The sequence below is a fragment of the Notothenia rossii genome, assembly GCF_949606895.1.
Source record: "Notothenia rossii genome assembly, chromosome: 1".
Lineage (NCBI taxonomy): Eukaryota > Metazoa > Chordata > Actinopteri > Perciformes > Nototheniidae > Notothenia > Notothenia rossii.
This window is the reverse complement of record NC_136912.1, coordinates 56,248,173-56,265,084: the sequence shown is the minus strand read 5'-3', so window position 1 is coordinate 56,265,084 and position 16,912 is coordinate 56,248,173. Positions and strand designations below refer to the sequence as shown.

The window sequence follows — 16,912 nt, the reverse complement described above, 5'->3', positions numbered from 1 at the left end:
TTGTTATCTCGAATGTAAGGGTCGCCTCTGGCTCGCGCTGATTGGCTGTCTTTTCTAAGTGGAGGACCCCTCGGGGGGGGGGGGGGGGCAGCCGCATAGCTCCTCCTGGGGTTTTGGATATAAGCCGATGTTTTCTTTAGACCAGCCTCTTCTTTTCTTCAAACTGACCAGATCCGTGAGATTGGAGGAAGAGCAGGAAGTACTTCCTTTGTGTTTGTATTTGTGTTTGTATTTGTATCTGTATTTTGTGTTGTTACTGTTTATCATTAAAGCAAGATTATTGTTTAACTTGTATTCTGGTGTTTCTTAATCCCTTCCTTTTTACGAATTTACCCAGCTTATAAAACGACACGCGGAGACGAGGTTGGTTTTAAACATCCTCCAAATCTCCAACAAGTCTTACAGGCACATCGCCTTGTCTTTTTTTTGTTTATTAACACTGACAGTGTATTAATGTGAACTCCTACACCTATAATAATTTGGCGTTTCATTGAATGCTTTATAAACCAGTTAAACTTACAGATGTCATTGTGAATTTGAAAACTGCATTTAAATGTTGTTAAAGGTCAATGTTTCAATGTATGGTTCAGCAATTGTTGGTCGTTTACCAAGAATTGACATATTTTAAGCTCAAATACGTTGTTCTATGTTTAAACCTTCAGACACATGTGAAGCTGACAATAGAGCAGCCCGACCAAGCAAGGAGGCAGAGGCAGAACGTCCAAAATGATAACCCGGTGTGGGCATTTATTAAAACATGAACACATTACCCACAGCCTCAATCCTGCTGTTGCTGTTGCTGTTGCTGTTGCTGTTCATGTGAGCGCAGCCACCAGGATCTCACACACACTCCCTGCCTCTAACAGACAGGGAAACAGAGCCTAAATACCAACACACACACTAATCAGCAATTAGACACAGGTGAGGGGGGAGGAGACAACACAGGGCACCAGGTGCACACAATCAAGCAACAGACATAACGGGAAGGGGAACACTTTTCAAACACAAACATATAACTGAACAGAAGTACACACATACAAACCCAACTAAACGCAGTCAGCACTTGAACAATGAATGCCACTTAACGCTATGATGTCTACACCCCCACATATTATTTGCACCCGGATTATTCTTAACCGCTGTCAATCTACACAAACCAGCACTTTCGCCGCTCTCGCTATCACTCCCCTTTCTTTCCAGGTGGAGCCGAGAGCCCGACCAGCGTCTGCCAGACGGCATCCCAATTAATACGGTTTAATCCTTTAATAAATACTATCTCAATAATTAGCATAAATTATATAAAACGTGCAAATATGCCATGCCAAACGGCACTGTGCAATCACGCTAATAAAGTGCAAAACTGTTCACTAAAGTGCTGAGTTACAAGTCCCGAAGCCGTCAGTCCCACAGTGACGTTACCTTCGTCACAACACATTTTGACGTGTTTCAGTTCAGCACATCATTTATTTTGTGATGATTTAAAAGTACAATCCGGAATAATATAAGTACTCGCCTTTATCTTTTTGCCATCTTAGCCTTTGGACCAATTTCTTCATATCACAGTTTTGCATGATGTCACTGTAGGACAATATTTTAAGGATCTCTTGTCGAGCTAGGTTGTCAGTTTGAAATGTCTGGATGAAGATGTAAATGATTTACAAATGTTAAAAAAAAATCCTCTTTTCGTCCTCTGTCTGAGGGAAAACCCCAAAAAGCATGATAGGGCGAGCCAGGCCCCTATAAGTTATTTTATTTATTTGTGTCTGCTTCTGAGAAGCTAATGTATAAGTTATGCAGTTATTTCTGCAAGAAAATTACAATACAATTACTGTTTAATCTTCACATCTTGTATTCATGTCTATAATTTTGAGCACCAAATTATTGAAAAGTATCGATAAGAGTATCGAAAAATACCGATACCGATAAGCAGTACCGGTACCGGTATCGATAAAATCCTAACGATACCCATCCCTAGCACCAACAGTTGTCTCCTTCTCGCCAAGCTGCTCTCTCATGGTCTTGTAGCCAGTCCCAGCCTGTTGCAGTTCTACAGTCTGCTCCCTGAGGTCCTTAGACAGCTCTTTAGTCTTACCCATGGTGGAAAGGTTGGAATCTGATTGGTTGATTCTGTGGACAGGTGTCTTTTATACAGGTAACAAGTTGATATTAGGAGTACTTTCTTAAAGGAAGAGGACTTATGTAACCTGTCTGTGGGAGCCAGAATTCTTGTTGGTTGCTAGGGGATCAAATACTTATTTCACACAATTAAAGGCAAATCAGTTTATCTTTTATATAATGTCAATTTCTGGATTTTCTTTGTCATATTCTTACTCTCACTGTTAAAATAAACATACCATTAAAATTATAGACTGTTCATTTCTTTGTAAGTGGGTAAACTTACAAAATCTGCAACTGTATATATATATATATATATATATATTCAAAATAAAGAATGAAGGTAGCCTCAATGAAAACCAAATAAGACATTACATTACATTGCATTTAGCTGACGCTTTTTTCCAAAGCGACTTACAATAAGTGCGTTCGACCAACAAAGTACAAACTTGAAGAAAACAGAATCATATAATTACATCAGGTTTCATAGAGCTAAAACATTTCAAGTGCTACTTAACTGGCTTTAGATAAGCCAGTCCTTTATTAGTATACAAGTGCTTTGTTAATAGTTCTATCGCTCGAAGTGGAGTCAAAGAGATGAGTTTTCAGTCTGCGCCGGAAGATGTGTAAGCTTTCTGCTGTCCTGATGTCAATGGGGAGCTCATTCCACCATTTTGGAGCCAGGATAGCAAACCCACGTGTTTTTGCTGATGGGAACTTAGGTCCCCCTCGCAGTGCGGGTGCAGCGAGCTGTTTGGCTGATGCAGAGCGGAGTGCACGTGCTGGGGTGTACGGTTTAACCATGTCCTGGATGTAGGAAGGGCCAGATCCATTTGCAGCATGGTACGCAAGTACCATTGCTTTGAAGTGGATTCTAGCAGTCACTGGAAGCCAGTGAAGGGAGCGGAGGAGCGACGTGGTGTGGGAGAATTTAGGAAGGTTGAAGACCAAATGAGCCGCTGCATTCTGGATGAGCTGCAGAGGTCGGATGGCACATGCAGGTAGACCAGCCAGGAGGGAGTTGCAGTAGTCTAGGCGTGAGATGACGAAAGCCTGGACCAGAATCTGCGTCGCTTTCTGGGTCAGCTGGGGACGTTTCCTCCTGATGTTGTAAAGAGTGTATCTGCAGCAGCGGGTTGTAGCAGCGATGTTTGCAGTGAAGGACAGTTTGTTATCTAGGATCACACCCAGATTCCTTGCAGTCTGAGTCGGGGAAACAATAGATGTGCCGATGTTGATTGTTAGGTCAAGAGTGGGACAATCTTTTCCCGGAAGGAAAAGCAGTTCAGTCTTGTCAAGGTTGAACTTGGGGTGGTGAGCAGACATCCACTGAAAGATGTCATCTAGACAAGCAGAGAGGCGTGCGACGACCTGGGTCTCTGAGCGGGGAAAGGACAGAATTAATTGGGTGTCGTCAGCGTAGCAGTGGTATGAAAAACCATGCGGGCTAATGACTGATCCGAGCGAGTTTGTGTACAAGGAGAAGAGGATGGGACCAAGAACAGAGCCCTGAGGGACCCCTGTAGTTAATTGACAAGGGTCCGACTCTGACCCTCTCCAAGTTACCCTGTAGGTGCGGTCTTTGACGTATGAGGTGAGGAGGGAAAGTGCAGAGCCTGAAACTCCAAGTTCTTGGAGAGTGCGAAGGAGGATCTGATGATTCACCGTATCGAATGCTGCAGACAGGTCCAAAAGGATGATGACAGAGGAGAGGGATGCTGCTTTAGCAGTGTGCAGTTCCTCAGTGACAGCAAGGAGGGCAGTTTCTGTTGAGTGACCTGCCTTGAGAACCAGACTGGTGCAGATCCAGAAGGTTGTTCTGATGGAGATAACAGGAGAGTTGTTTAAAGACAGCGCGTTCAAGTGTTTTAGACAGGAACGGGAGGAGAGAGACAGGCCTGTAGTTTATAACATCAGACGGGCTGAGAGTGGGTTTCTTTAGGAGAGGGTTTACTCTTGCCTCCTTGAGACTGTTTGGAAAGTGACCAGAAGTTAGAGAAATGTTGATGAAATGGGTGAGAAACGGTAGAATATCAGGAGCGATAGTTTGAAGGAGGTTTGAAGGCTTAGAAGAACCTCACTTGGAGAGAGAGGGGAGAAGGAGGTCAGTGTGTGGGTGAAAGGTGGGTCTGGTGACCCAGCGGTGAGTAAAGGTGAGTCAGAAAAAGAAGAGCGAATATCATCAACCTTTTTGTCAAAGTGGTTAACAAAGTCGCTTGACAGAAGGGAGGAGGGGGAAGGGGCTTTGGGGGGGCCCAAGAGGGTGGAGAAGATGGAAAATAGTTTTTTGGGATTGGAATAGGAAGATTGGATCTTATCTTGAAAGAAAGTGATTTTTGCCTGAGAGATCGAAGCAGAGAAAGAGGAGAGGAGAGCCTGATAGGTTAGGAGGTCGTCATGGTCTTTGGATTTCCACCATTTCCGCTCTGCTGCCCGAAGGATGGTTCTTTTAGCACGCAGTGCGTCATTTAGCCAGGGAGCAGGAGGGGACTGACGAGCCTGCCGAGATGTGAGAGGACAGAGAGAGTCCAGAGAGGATGAGAGAGTAGAGAGGAGAATTTCTGCAGCAGAGTTTGGAGGCAGGAGTTGGAACGAGTCAGAGGAAGGGAGGGCTGAGAGCATCGATGAGGCAAAGGTAGAGGGGGAGAGGGAACGGAGGTTGCGGCGGACAGGTGCAAAATTAGAAGAGATTAGTTTGTTATGTTTGGAAAGGGGTAGAGAGAATGAAATGAAGAAGTGATCGGATGTGTGAAGTGGGTTTACAGAGAGGTTAGAAGCAGTGCAGTTCCTTGAGAATATGAGATCAAGGACATTGCCAGCATTATGAGTTGGTGGGGATGGAGACAGTGAGAAAGCAAAGGCGGTTAACAGAGATGTTAGTTCAGCTATCTTCCCTGTCTGGAGGTTGAAGTCTCCGAGAAGTACAGCGGGAGGGCCAGTTTCAGGAATGTGTGAGAGGAGATTATCTAACTCCTCCAAGAAGTCCCCCAAGGCGCCTGGTGGACGGTAGAGAACAACAATGGTTAATTGTATAGGATGGGTTACTATGACGGCATGGAATAAAAGGTGGAAGGAGTGAAGTTAGGTAGCTTGAAGAGGGAAAAGCTCCATTTGGGAGAGAGCAGGAGACCAGTGCCACCTCCTCTGCCAGAGGGCGGGGTGGGAGAAGGAATATGCTGTGGAGAGAGCTGCTGGGGTGGATGTGTTGGATGGAGTAATCCAGGTCTCAGTGAGAGCAAGGAAATCCAGAGACTGCAGGGAAGCGTAGCCAGAGATGAAGGCAGCCTTAGGAACAGCTGACTGGCAGTTCCACAGGCCCCCTGAAACTAGATGTTGGATCTCAGTGGAGCATGTGGGATAGACGAGAGTAGGCCGGTTATATCGATTAGGAGATACACAGGGCCAGTGATAATTGCGAGAAGACACATAAACAGGAATGGAGAAAATACACATGATTATAGCATGAGGGGCTAAAAAACCAAATAAAATAAAATACTAGAGATACTTAGCTCAATCAAAGTAGGATTTGCCTCCTCTTTGCCTCCTCTTTGCCTCCCTTGTGACTCCAACAGGACTCTAATGTCTTTGTCAGTCTGACTCCAACAGGACTCTAATATCTTTGTCAGTCTTCGTCTGTCTGACGCTAACGCTCCAGGAAAGTGCTGCCTAAAATGGACACCTGATTGCTGAGTTCTCACAGCTGTGGGGCCACGCCCCTTTAATTAGTTAACTCTCTGCAGCTAGTGGCCCTCAAAAGGAAATCTAGACTGGCTCCCTCCTGAGTTGTTATTGTATTTTCATTGTCACAATGGTTTTCCAATTACATTAAACCCTAAGTTATAAAGTTATGAGTTTAACCCTTAATACAGTTACACCTACTCAATAAAGCTCTTAGTATTCTACAAATGTTTAAATCAAAGTTTAACCCTAGCAGTCAGTTAGTTCAGTTTTAAGGTTTCAGTCAAATTACTTGTCCCAAGTTTATGCCTGACAGATACTGTAGCGGTTTTGAGATTGAAAATCACAATTTCAGTCAGATCAACTACAGAGCATTTATACAGAGTACACACACTGAAACAGAGAAGTCTAAAAACAGAATGTTACTCACACAATTCTAGAAGTCACCAGTTGTTATTCTGTGAAAATTGAGTTGCACACTGAAGACACCTAAAATAAAATGCAGGTGTAACTTTAAGGGTATACAGTTCCCTTTTTTTGTATTCTAATTTGTAATCCCATTACATGTAATCTGTTACTCCCCAAGCCTGGTCATCACATACCTCTACCCTGCAATGTCTCTCCATCAGGCCTTCCCATATCCTCCTGAGCTGTGGCGTCCCCTCAGAGCGGGCAGCGAACGCCCTGAGGCTGAGCGTGGGGAGGGGGACCACCAAGTCAGATGTGGATGCAGTTGTGGAGGACCTGAGAGAGACTGTGCAGCTGCTGGAAGACATGCTCTGATTACCTTCTTCTGGGTCAAATAATAACATCATGTGTGTGTTTTGTTCCACTACCTGATCATGTCAAATGGATGAAATATTGAGTATAAATAATAAAGGGGAACCTGAGGGATGATAGAGAGATGACTGTTCTCAGCTTCCATCATGTCATGTGAGGAGCTAATCAGCTAATTAGAGTCAGGGCAACATGTATGAGTTTTATGAGAGAAATAAACAAATTCAATCAACTATAAAATATGATCTGTAGACAATCATTTAGCAAATGTGTAATTTGTTTAGCCATCCCCATTGAGATGATTATTTATAATAGTAGTACAAAATAACAGTGGTTGTAATGCACCATTCCTCTTACTTCTCCCATTACTTAAGTTTCCGTGCCGCCTCAGCTCCCCCATCTCCACTGAAGCATTGGTGCGTGTGCCAGCATATGGTCAGTGCCACACAAAGGACAGTGGGAGGCTGCGAGTTACGCGCCTCCACCGTCTTTCATTACCTTTCTATCTTACTCGTACTGACCCCCCCTTCCTCTCCCCTACAGCCATGCTGGCCAGCTGGCTGCCAGCTCAGGTGTCACTTTCCTGGCTCAGAAAAGAGGCCATGAGTGCCTGAGTTTTTGTTATTGAATGAGCATGAGTGAGTTAGAGATGATATCCTGGTGGGAGCCAGAGAGCTGCAGGGAGCTGCTTCTGTGGGCCATCAGTAGCTCAAAGCAGCCATGAGGATGGTGCTCCATCGGGCCTTCCAGGCTGCTCGAGGGGGGGATGTCGCACTCCTGAGGGAGCTGGCGTCTTCCGGTCACCTCTCACCTACCATTACTGATGTTCAAGGTGCTTGCCCGGTGCACCACGCGGCGAGGTGTGGACGCCTGGAGTGCCTGCAGTTCCTGGTGAGCGAGCTGGGGATGGCAGCGGACGCCCGGGCCTCCAACAGGGCCACCCCTGCCCACGATGCAGCAGCGACAGGGCACGTCCGGGAGCTGCAGTGGCTGCTAGACCTGGGGGGCTGCAACATTGAAGTAGGTGTATCCACTCTGTACAATCTCCACAGAGAAAGAGAGAGAGAACATATCTCGAGAGCTTCAATACCTTCGAAATGTGCCACATATTCAGCTTCTCTGGTCATTTCTACTGACTGTGAGTCTAAATTCAGGCGGTGGCTTTAGATGGTCATCTAATTGCTCCCAGTATGAGGTTACATCCCTGCAGTTGTAAAGAGTACTGTACACTACCTTTTAACCTCCATTACATCATTTGGTGATGACTAACTGGGTATCCATTAATATGAAGTAGAACATGTAATTATGTCCAGATGCTCCCACTGAATGTAGCTATTAAGTAAGGCTCTAGAAATGATGAAATCCATGATTGAATTTTCAGCTTAAATTAAAGAATACATTCGATTTGTTGTTATTATTTAAATGTTTAACACCATGATATACAGCCCTTTATATTAATAATAATAATATATAGCAAAAAATACATTTGCTTTACTCAAAACAAGACAATAAAATAAAGTGAAGTGGAAAAATATCCTATATGATTAATATTGCAGTTGTGATGTCATTCACAATAACTACAAACAAAAAAACTAAAAACAAGAATGCATCATGATCTATACCAAAGATACTTTATTTATGGCAATATAATCAAAACATTTTAAGTACTTAAAAAAGTCCAACTAGCTTAGAAACTGCATTGTCCACAGAAATTACTCTTCACCGGATCATTTCTTGAATCTAAATAATAGAATAATAAATAAAAGGTTCTCCATATTTTCACAAATAAATGTTTATCAAATACAGTGGCGAGCCGTGACTTACAGGACTGTCTCAGAAAATTAGAATATTGTGATAAAGTTCTTTATTTTCTGTAATGCAATTAAAAAAACAAAAATGTCATACATTCTGGATTCATTACAAATCAACTGAAATATTGCAAGCCTTTTATTATTTTAATATTGCTGATTATGGCATACAGCTTAAGAAAACTCAAAAATCCTATCTCAAAAAATTAGAATAGTTCCTCAGACCAAGTAAAAAAAAAAGATTTATAACAGCAAAACACAATATAACATTTGAAAATGTCCATTAATGCACTCAGCACTTGGTTGGGAATCCTTTTGCACGGATTACTGCATCAATGCGGCGTGGCATGGAGGCAATCAGCCTGTGGCATTGCTGAGGTGTTATGGATGCCCAGGATGCTTCAATAGCGGCCTTTAGCTCATTAGCATTGTTGGGTCTGGTGTCTTTCAGCTTCTTCTTCACAATACCCCACATATTCTCTATGGGGTTCAGGTCAGGGGAATTTGCAGGCCAATCGAGGACAGTAATGCCATGGTCAGTACACCAGTTACTGGTGGTTTTGGCACTGTGGGCAGGTGCCAGATCATGCTGGAAAATGAATTCCTCATCTCCATAGAGCTTTTCAGCAGACGGAAGCATGTAGTGCTCTAAAATCTCTTGGTACACAGCTGCATTTACTCTGGGCTTGATGAAACACAGTGGACCAACACCAGCAGCTGACATGGCTCCCCAAACCATCGCTGACTGTGGGAACTTCACACTGGATTTCAAGCAACTTGGATTTTGCTCCTCTCCAGCCTTTCTCCAGACTCTGGCGCCTTGACTTCCAAATGAAATACAAAACTTGCTTTCATCTGAAAAGAGGACTTTGGACCACTGTGCAACTGTCCAGTGCTTCTTTTCCTTAGCCCAAGTCAGACGCCTCTTCCGTTGTCTTGAGTTCAGAAGTGGCTTGACCATGGGAATACGGCTATTGTAGCCCATTTCCCGGACACGTCTGTGAACAGTGAATTTTGATACCTGGACTCCAGCTTCAGTCCACTGTCTTTGAAGCTCCCCCAAATTCTGGAAGCGACTCTTCTTCACAATGCTGTTAAGGCTGCGGTCATCTCTCTTGGTTGTGCAGCGTTTCCTGCCACATTTCCCCCTTCCAACAGACTTTTTGTGGATGTGCTTTGAAACTGCACTCTGTGAACAGCTTGCTCTTTGAGAAATTTCTTTTTGTGTCTTACCCTCCTGATGGAGGGTGTCAATGACGGTCCTCTGGACAGCAGTCAGATCAGCAGTCTTCCCCATACTTGTGATTTAGTTTACTGAACCAAGCTGAGTGTTTTTCAAGGCTCAGGAAACCCTTGCAGGTGTTTCGAGTTAATTAGACGATTCAAGTGATTCGTTGAACACCCTACTAGTATACTTTTTCATGATATTCTAATATTTAGAGATAGGATATTTGAGTTTTCTTAAGCTGTATGCCATAATCAGCAATATTAAAATAATAAAAGGCTTGCAATATTTCAGTTGATTTGTAATGAATCCAGAATGTATGACATTTTTGTTTTTTTAATTGCATTACAGAAAATAAAGAACTTTATCACAATATTCTAATTTTCTGAGACAGTCCTGTATACCTAGTCCCTCTGACCCTCTGACCCCTGAAAATAATAAAAGTAGGGTAGACATGTGGATATTATCCGGCTGAACAAAACGTGCATTTATCTAACAGGTTCGCTTTCCACAGACCTTATTTACAGCTATTTTCCAAAATCCTAAGGAGAAATCCCATTGCTTTCTGTCGAGGGAACCCAAGCGCAGCTTACTTCCGTGTGTTAGGACGGCCCGTCCACACAGCGGCGTGCGTTGTCGCTTGCCGGCGGGCGTGTCTGAAACTCGACCAACAACCAATCACAAGAATCTCCCGCCCCTGACACAAGCAGCGGTTTGATTTGCTAGAGCTTGTACTGGCATATGATTCGATTGGCTGACGCTTCTGCCGAGGCGTCAAAAGTTGAACATTGCTCAACTTTTGCAGCAAGCCACGCCAGCAACGCCCCGCATCGCTTCCCACAATGCAGTTCGGCGAAAAGTCACCCTATTCAAAGTGAATGGTGAAGCGTCAACGCACGCTCTGCGAAAATAAAGCCCGCCCATTTAGAGGGAAGATATGATGGTCAATTGTACTGTCATTTGACATTACTCTCAGTCTGCGTAAAAATGACACGACTTTACACATTGCAAAATGCGTGCAACAGATACGCTAAAGTCCGATTTTGCATGCCTATCATACGCCAACTATTCCCATTGAGTTCTGAGTCCGAGTTTTGCGTGCATATGAGACGCAAATGGATACGGTCGGGTCTGAGAAGACCGGAAGCTGTGTGGTCCATAAAAACATGTTATTACTCAATATCAAGCCAAGATTATTGATTTTATTATCAATAATGGGCATCATTAATATATACCCACATTCTGATTATTGATGTGAAATATAAACAACCCTTAAAGCAGACTTTAGTTATACCTGAGTAAAATGTAGGGAAGGTGATTGTCAAGTGCCAACAATCAGGAGAAATATTTGATACTGTAGTTGTTGCTTGAGAAGACTAAACATTTATCTGCAGATCTCTATAAAGTATATTCACTACTCTACTACTAATAGTTAATTAAAAACTGTATATGATGACTATTTTGCACATCCCTTTCAAGATTTTCTAAGGTTTATTGATATATCATATACACAACTACGGTGTAGTTATGCAATGAATGAAAAACTTGGGTCGCAGGTTCCTCAACAGTGCATTACAAGACATCTATCAATATGTGTCTCCACCTCCACCATTAAACTGTCAAATTCTGCACATTTCTTATACTATCTACATACATAAGAGTATATTTAATATGTATGATATCAGTTAAAATAAGTGCTTCAACATAGTTAACATTGCAGGAAAGCAATATATTAGACGTTAAGTACTTTCTCAGGCTTAATATTTATCTGTAGATAGATACCCCCAAAGCTTTTTTCTTATTTAAAAGACCTTAATCTAAAATATTATTTAATGTTTAAATAAAGGTTAATTCGTTTTTCTGTTTTGCACCTCCTCATATTAATATCTTTGTATATCGTGCACTAAACTGTTTTATTGTAGAGATCACTTACAGTATCTTAATGATTTTTTATATTCTATATTTCTATCATTGACCTTCTACTTTCCCCCTATGAAAGTATGTACTCTTAATATTTTGTTCATGAAATAACATTATTCAACAAAAATAATTCAATAACGTGCTTTAACCACTAGACGGTGCACACAAGGTACACACAGCATACTAATAATAACTTTGTATTATTAGTGTAGGACACTTATGTATGTATAACTTCTCAAGATGTGTAGTTTTATTCATGTTTTTACATAATTTTACAGGATATTGCTATACTATTTCTCATGTTTTACTTCTAACATTAATATCTGATTTGTAAAACATCACAGGCAGAAAGGTATATCCTTCATTTAATGGTAAGCTATTGAAATTGTGATTCCATAGATGTGTCTCCCATCACCCAAATCCCCTGACTATTCTCTCAACTCAGTATTTATATTCTTATATTCAAAGAAAAAGTCCTTTTCTATCAGCTGTGCACCGTTATGGTGTAAATATAACATATCTACCAATTGGATCAAATATAAAAGTCAGCCGAATTAAGGTTGATACTGCAAGGAGACGTATTGTGTGAAAAGAAATGGAAGATGTTGTTTAATTGCTGATATATGTATGGTCCACGTCACATATTCAGTTTCCGTGGCTGTTCTTGCTGTTTGTCTAGGCCCCTCCTTCTCAACCTTTGAGGCACGTGACGAGCTTCACTGATGACGCGTTGCGTGACAAGCTTCACTGATGACGTTTTGCATCCTCTGTTAATCATAGCGTCAGAGTATTAACTATTTTAACATATTATATCTTATCTTATCTTATAAATATATAAATATATATATATATATACAGTGGGGCAAAAAAGTATTTAGTCAGCCACCAATTGTGCAAGTTCTCCCACTTAAAAGATGAGAGAGGCCTGTAATTTTCATCCTAGGTATACCTCAACTATGACAACTCAAATCCAGAAAATCACATTGAAAAGAAATCACAATTTTTAAAGAATTTATTTGCAAATTATGGTGGAAAATAAGTATTTGGTCAATAACAAAAGTTCATCTCAATACTTTGTTATATACCCTTTGTTGGCAATGACAGAGGTCAAACGCTTTCACAAGGTTTTCACACACTGTTGCTGGTATTTTGGCCCATTCCTCCATGCAGATCTCCTCTAGAGCAGTGATGTTTTGGGGCTGTCGCTCGGCAACACGGACTTTCAACTCCCTCCAAAGATTTTCTATGGGGTTGAGATCTGGAGACTGGCTAGGCCGCTCCAGGACCTTGAAATGCTTCTTACGAAGCCACTCCTTCGTTGCCCGGGCGGTGTGTTTGGGATCATTGTCATGCTGAAAGACCCAGCCACGTTTCATCTGCAATGCCCTTGCTGATGGAAGGAGGTTGTCACTCAAAATCTCACGATACATGGCCCCATTCATTCTTTCCTTTACACGGATCAGTCGTCCTGGTCCCTTTGCAGAAAAACAGCCCCAAAGCATGATGTTTCCACCCCCATGTTTCACAGTAGGTATGGTGTTCTTTGGATGCAACTCAGCATTCTTTCTCCTCCAAACACGTTTTTACCAAAAGGTTCTATTTTGGTTTCATCTGACCATATGACATTCTCCCAATCCTCTTCTGGATCATCTAAATGCTCTCTAGCAAACTTCAGACGGGCCTGGACATGTACTGGCTTAAGCAGGGGTACGCGTCTGGCACTGCAGGATTTGAGTCCCTGGCGGCGTAGTGTGTTACTGATGGTACCCTTTGTTACTTTGGTCCCAGCTCTCTGCAGGTCATTGACTAGGTCCCCCCGTGTAGTTCTGGGATTTTTGCTCACCGTTCTTGTGATCATTTTGACCCCACGGGGTGAGATCTTGCGTGGAGCCCCAGATCGAGGGAGATTATCAGTGGTCTTGTATGTCTTCCATTTTCTAATAATTGCTCCCACAATTGATTTCTTCACACCAAGCTGCTTACCTATTGAAGATTCAGTCTTCCCAGCCTGGTGCAGGTCTACAATTTTGTTTCTGGTGTCCTTTGACAGCTCTTTGGTCTTGGCCATAGTAGAGTTTGGAGTGTAACTGTTTGAGGTTGTGGACAGGTGTCTTTTATAATGATAAGAAGTTCAAACAGCTTCCATTAATACAGTTAACAAGTGGAGGACAGAGGAGGCTCTTAAAGAAGAAGTTACAGGTCTGTGAGGGCCAGAAATCCTTTTTGTTTGTAGGTGACCAAATACTTATTTTCCACCATAATTTGCAAATAAATTCCTTAAAAATCAGACAATGTGATTTTCTGGATTTTTTTTTCTCATTTTGTCTCGTCATAGTTGAGGTATACCTAGGATGAAAATGACAGGCCTCTCTCATCTTTTTAAGTGGGAGAACTTGCACAATTGGTGGCTGACTAAATACTTTTTGCCCCACTGTATATATTTGTTTTTTTAACGTACACCTTCTTAATTTTAATTTAATTTTAATTTCAGAGGCAATATTGTATATTTACTCACTTTTTACTGAAAAACATGTGATATAAATGAAATCATATAGTACGGTATTTCCTACCAGTATTTTAAAAAATATATTAAAAAACTGCCATTGTATTGACAAATCGATAGAATTTACAGGATAATATCAATGGTAATATAATACTGTGAACAGAGCCATTCGGCATACTGTACTTCTACTTTTGATACTTCGAGTACATTTAGCTGATAATCCTTATACTCTTTTACTTAAGAAACACTTTGAGTTCAGGACTTTCAATTTGATTGAACACAGAGACAGGGACAGGACAAAATAAAACAGACTATTACATTTTGAGGCATTAGTGAACCTAATACAGATTGTAACAGTTCCCCCCCAGCAGCGCTCACTCATGACGCCTTCAAATTATGGCCTGCTTCTTTTGTGGAACCTCTTCATCCTGAAATATATTTGACAAAGAGAGGTTAAATGTTTAACACTCACACTGGTTCAAGACTTTATCATTTGTGATTCAACAACTTCTACCTGCATTGCCTTTTCCTCCCGTCGCCTCTTGCAGTCCTCCCGTCGCCTCTTGCAGTCTTGCGACCTCTCTTGTTCAGAGTCAGACCTTGGTGAATCAAAGACAAACATTAAAAACATTAATTAAAAATGATATAGTCTAGTTACAGTGTAAGAAATAGTTTCAAGAATGCAAATGTAAATTGTAAAATTAAAGAAACATACGGCATGGGAACGTTTTTCAGGAGATCTAGGCACAACCAGTTCCTAGTTTGTCTTGGAATATAAAAAGCTCACAACCAGATGGGTCAACAACATATGTCCTGAAAAGTCTTGTATCCACAAGTGATATCAATGAAGAACTGAAATATTAAACCCTTATTTATACATACCTCATTGAAATCAAATTGGGCTCTTGCCACAATGTAAAATGCGTACTGTAAATAAAGAAATAGTATATTATGTTAGGTTGTTGTGATAATATGGTGTTCATTGACAAATAATATTCCTACGTGAATGTTGTTTTGGATATAAATAAATCACAGCATGTCCCTAACTATGAGCAATAATGGAGTGCATAGCATGCTGAAAGCATTATACATTTGTATACATTATTATAAACAGAAAAATAGGACTACTATATGTATACTGTATATCCAGTATCTTACCATCAAAACAAACACCCCACAGTTGTTCGAGAAACCTTGTCTTGGTAGGTAGGCCCTGTAGTGTGAAAAGTCAAAAGTGTCAAAAATGACAGTTACATCATACTCTTCAGTAGAATAATTTTAACAAATCTAACCTGGACATCATCCACACCAAGACTTGCCCAAGGCCCAGGGCACAAGATCTGTGAAAGGTTTCTGTGAACACAATGCATGTGAAAGTTAAGAAAAAGTACAATTTAATTCAACTTTATAAGTACTCACAAATCAGGCAGAAAATCTTTGAACACTGTTGGAACAGGAACAAACTTGAACTTCCAAAAAAAAATTCATTAAGGGGTAAAACAGAACAGCCCCGCAGTCAAGTGGCATCTAGGGTTCTGTTCAATGCCTTTTATTTAATACAATGCATCCCATGTTAGTTCAAATAAAACAGAGCCATAGATTAAAAAAAGATAGACAAGCGGTCTAAAACAGAACTACCACTGTCCGGATGAGATGTAACTGTGCGTCAAAAAACCTGAATGGTTTGGTGCGACTGTCATCTCTCCAGCTAGTGCCACGGAGGGGATCTAGAAAGAAAATCTCCCTAGCTTATGGCCTCAGTATCTGTTAATATCACATGTTCCAATATCAACAGGTATACTTTGATATACAAACGTTATATTATAAAGTTGTAGGATCTGTATTATACAACTAAATTAAGCGTTGAATTTAAAGATAGAAACACTATTTTCGGCATGGCAAACTTCATTGTACAGTAAACAAACAATAGCAAAGACTGAACCACATGTACTTACACAGAGTGCCCAGTGTCCAGGTTCCCATACTGGAAGGAGAAGCCATTGGAGGTTTGCTGCATTTTCCTGGAAAAAGCAAAAAAACAGTTGTGTTGATGTGACTACAGTAATGAGTTGGTACAAGAATATGGAGCAGCAACATGGATAATCATGATAAAAATACCGGCAGGTGTTGCATCGGATTCAGCGAAGATGGTGGAAACCAGGCAGCTATAACATGGCTGTTGGCAGCAAACACGCCATCTACTCTCTGTAACAGATGTAGTTTCATAATGTAATATCTTATAATTCTTTGGAATAATATAGTATGTTTTATACATATATTTACATATTTTAGAACAGCTTCAATACCTTCTCAATAACTGTAAGACAGCTGTTCAGGATCTGGCAGAATACAAACACACAGTCAGTAAAATACAGAGTACATGAAACATGCCAACAATTAAAACAAAATCAGTTAGAAAAAGTACAAGAAACAAAGAGCGTGATCACTCTGATTACCATCCCATCCATGTCATTAGCCAAACCCAAACTCCAAAAATGTGACGGCGTGAGAAGGCTATATGTATATATGTGTGTTTGGACTTTGGGTCTTGTCCAGAACCTGTGCCAGCTAAAGGAAGAAAAAGGAAAATGAAAACCGGCATTTTAAGTAATATTTAGCATACATACAATATTTTGAACTGCTGACTAGTTCACTTTACTTGTTTTTAACCTCCTGAAGCTCCTGTTCCCAGCAACTTTTAATTGCCATAATTGTGTTGATACTAAAGTCTCTTTGGTCCTTGGCATCATTCACTTGATAAAAAAATCAACAACACAAAATGTATGTCTTTATACAGTACTACTTGTATGAATACAAGTTGTCAATATCAATCAGATAGCTTACACTCCTGTTGCTCCTGACCATCTCTGTGTTGTTCTGATAATG

General features: G+C 41.1%; 2 protein-coding genes and 1 long non-coding RNA gene across 6 annotated transcripts in view; 2 read left to right on the top strand and 1 right to left on the bottom strand.

The window, feature by feature from the left end:
• Positions 1–7,426, top strand: part of scly (selenocysteine lyase) — a 30,324-nt gene extending 22,898 nt beyond the window's left edge. For 2 of the 4 annotated variants that reach the window (XM_079691763.1, XM_079691766.1), the window contains one exon: positions 6,423–6,810. In XM_079691763.1, coding sequence (XP_079547889.1) covers positions 6,423–6,576 — 154 coding nt within the window. In that variant the 3' untranslated portion in view covers positions 6,577–6,810. Of the gene's footprint in view, positions 1–6,422; positions 6,811–6,944; positions 7,108–7,402 lie in introns of those variants that run through there. The other 2 variants (XM_079691765.1, XM_079691764.1) reach the window with 2 other exon arrangements.
• Positions 6,939–16,912, top strand: part of espnla (espin like a) — a 34,292-nt gene continuing 24,318 nt past the window's right edge. The window contains exons 1-2 of the mRNA XM_079691827.1: positions 6,939–7,005; positions 7,114–7,590. Coding sequence (XP_079547953.1) covers positions 7,291–7,590 — 300 coding nt within the window. The 5' untranslated portion in view covers positions 6,939–7,005; positions 7,114–7,290. The remainder of the gene's footprint in view (positions 7,006–7,113; positions 7,591–16,912) is intronic.
• Positions 15,793–16,880, bottom strand: LOC307045865. The gene is made up of 4 exons (XR_013810009.1): positions 16,483–16,880; positions 16,333–16,365; positions 16,145–16,231; positions 15,793–16,047 (listed from the first exon to the last, which is right to left on the bottom strand). It is a non-coding gene; the product is annotated as an uncharacterized lncRNA (long non-coding RNA).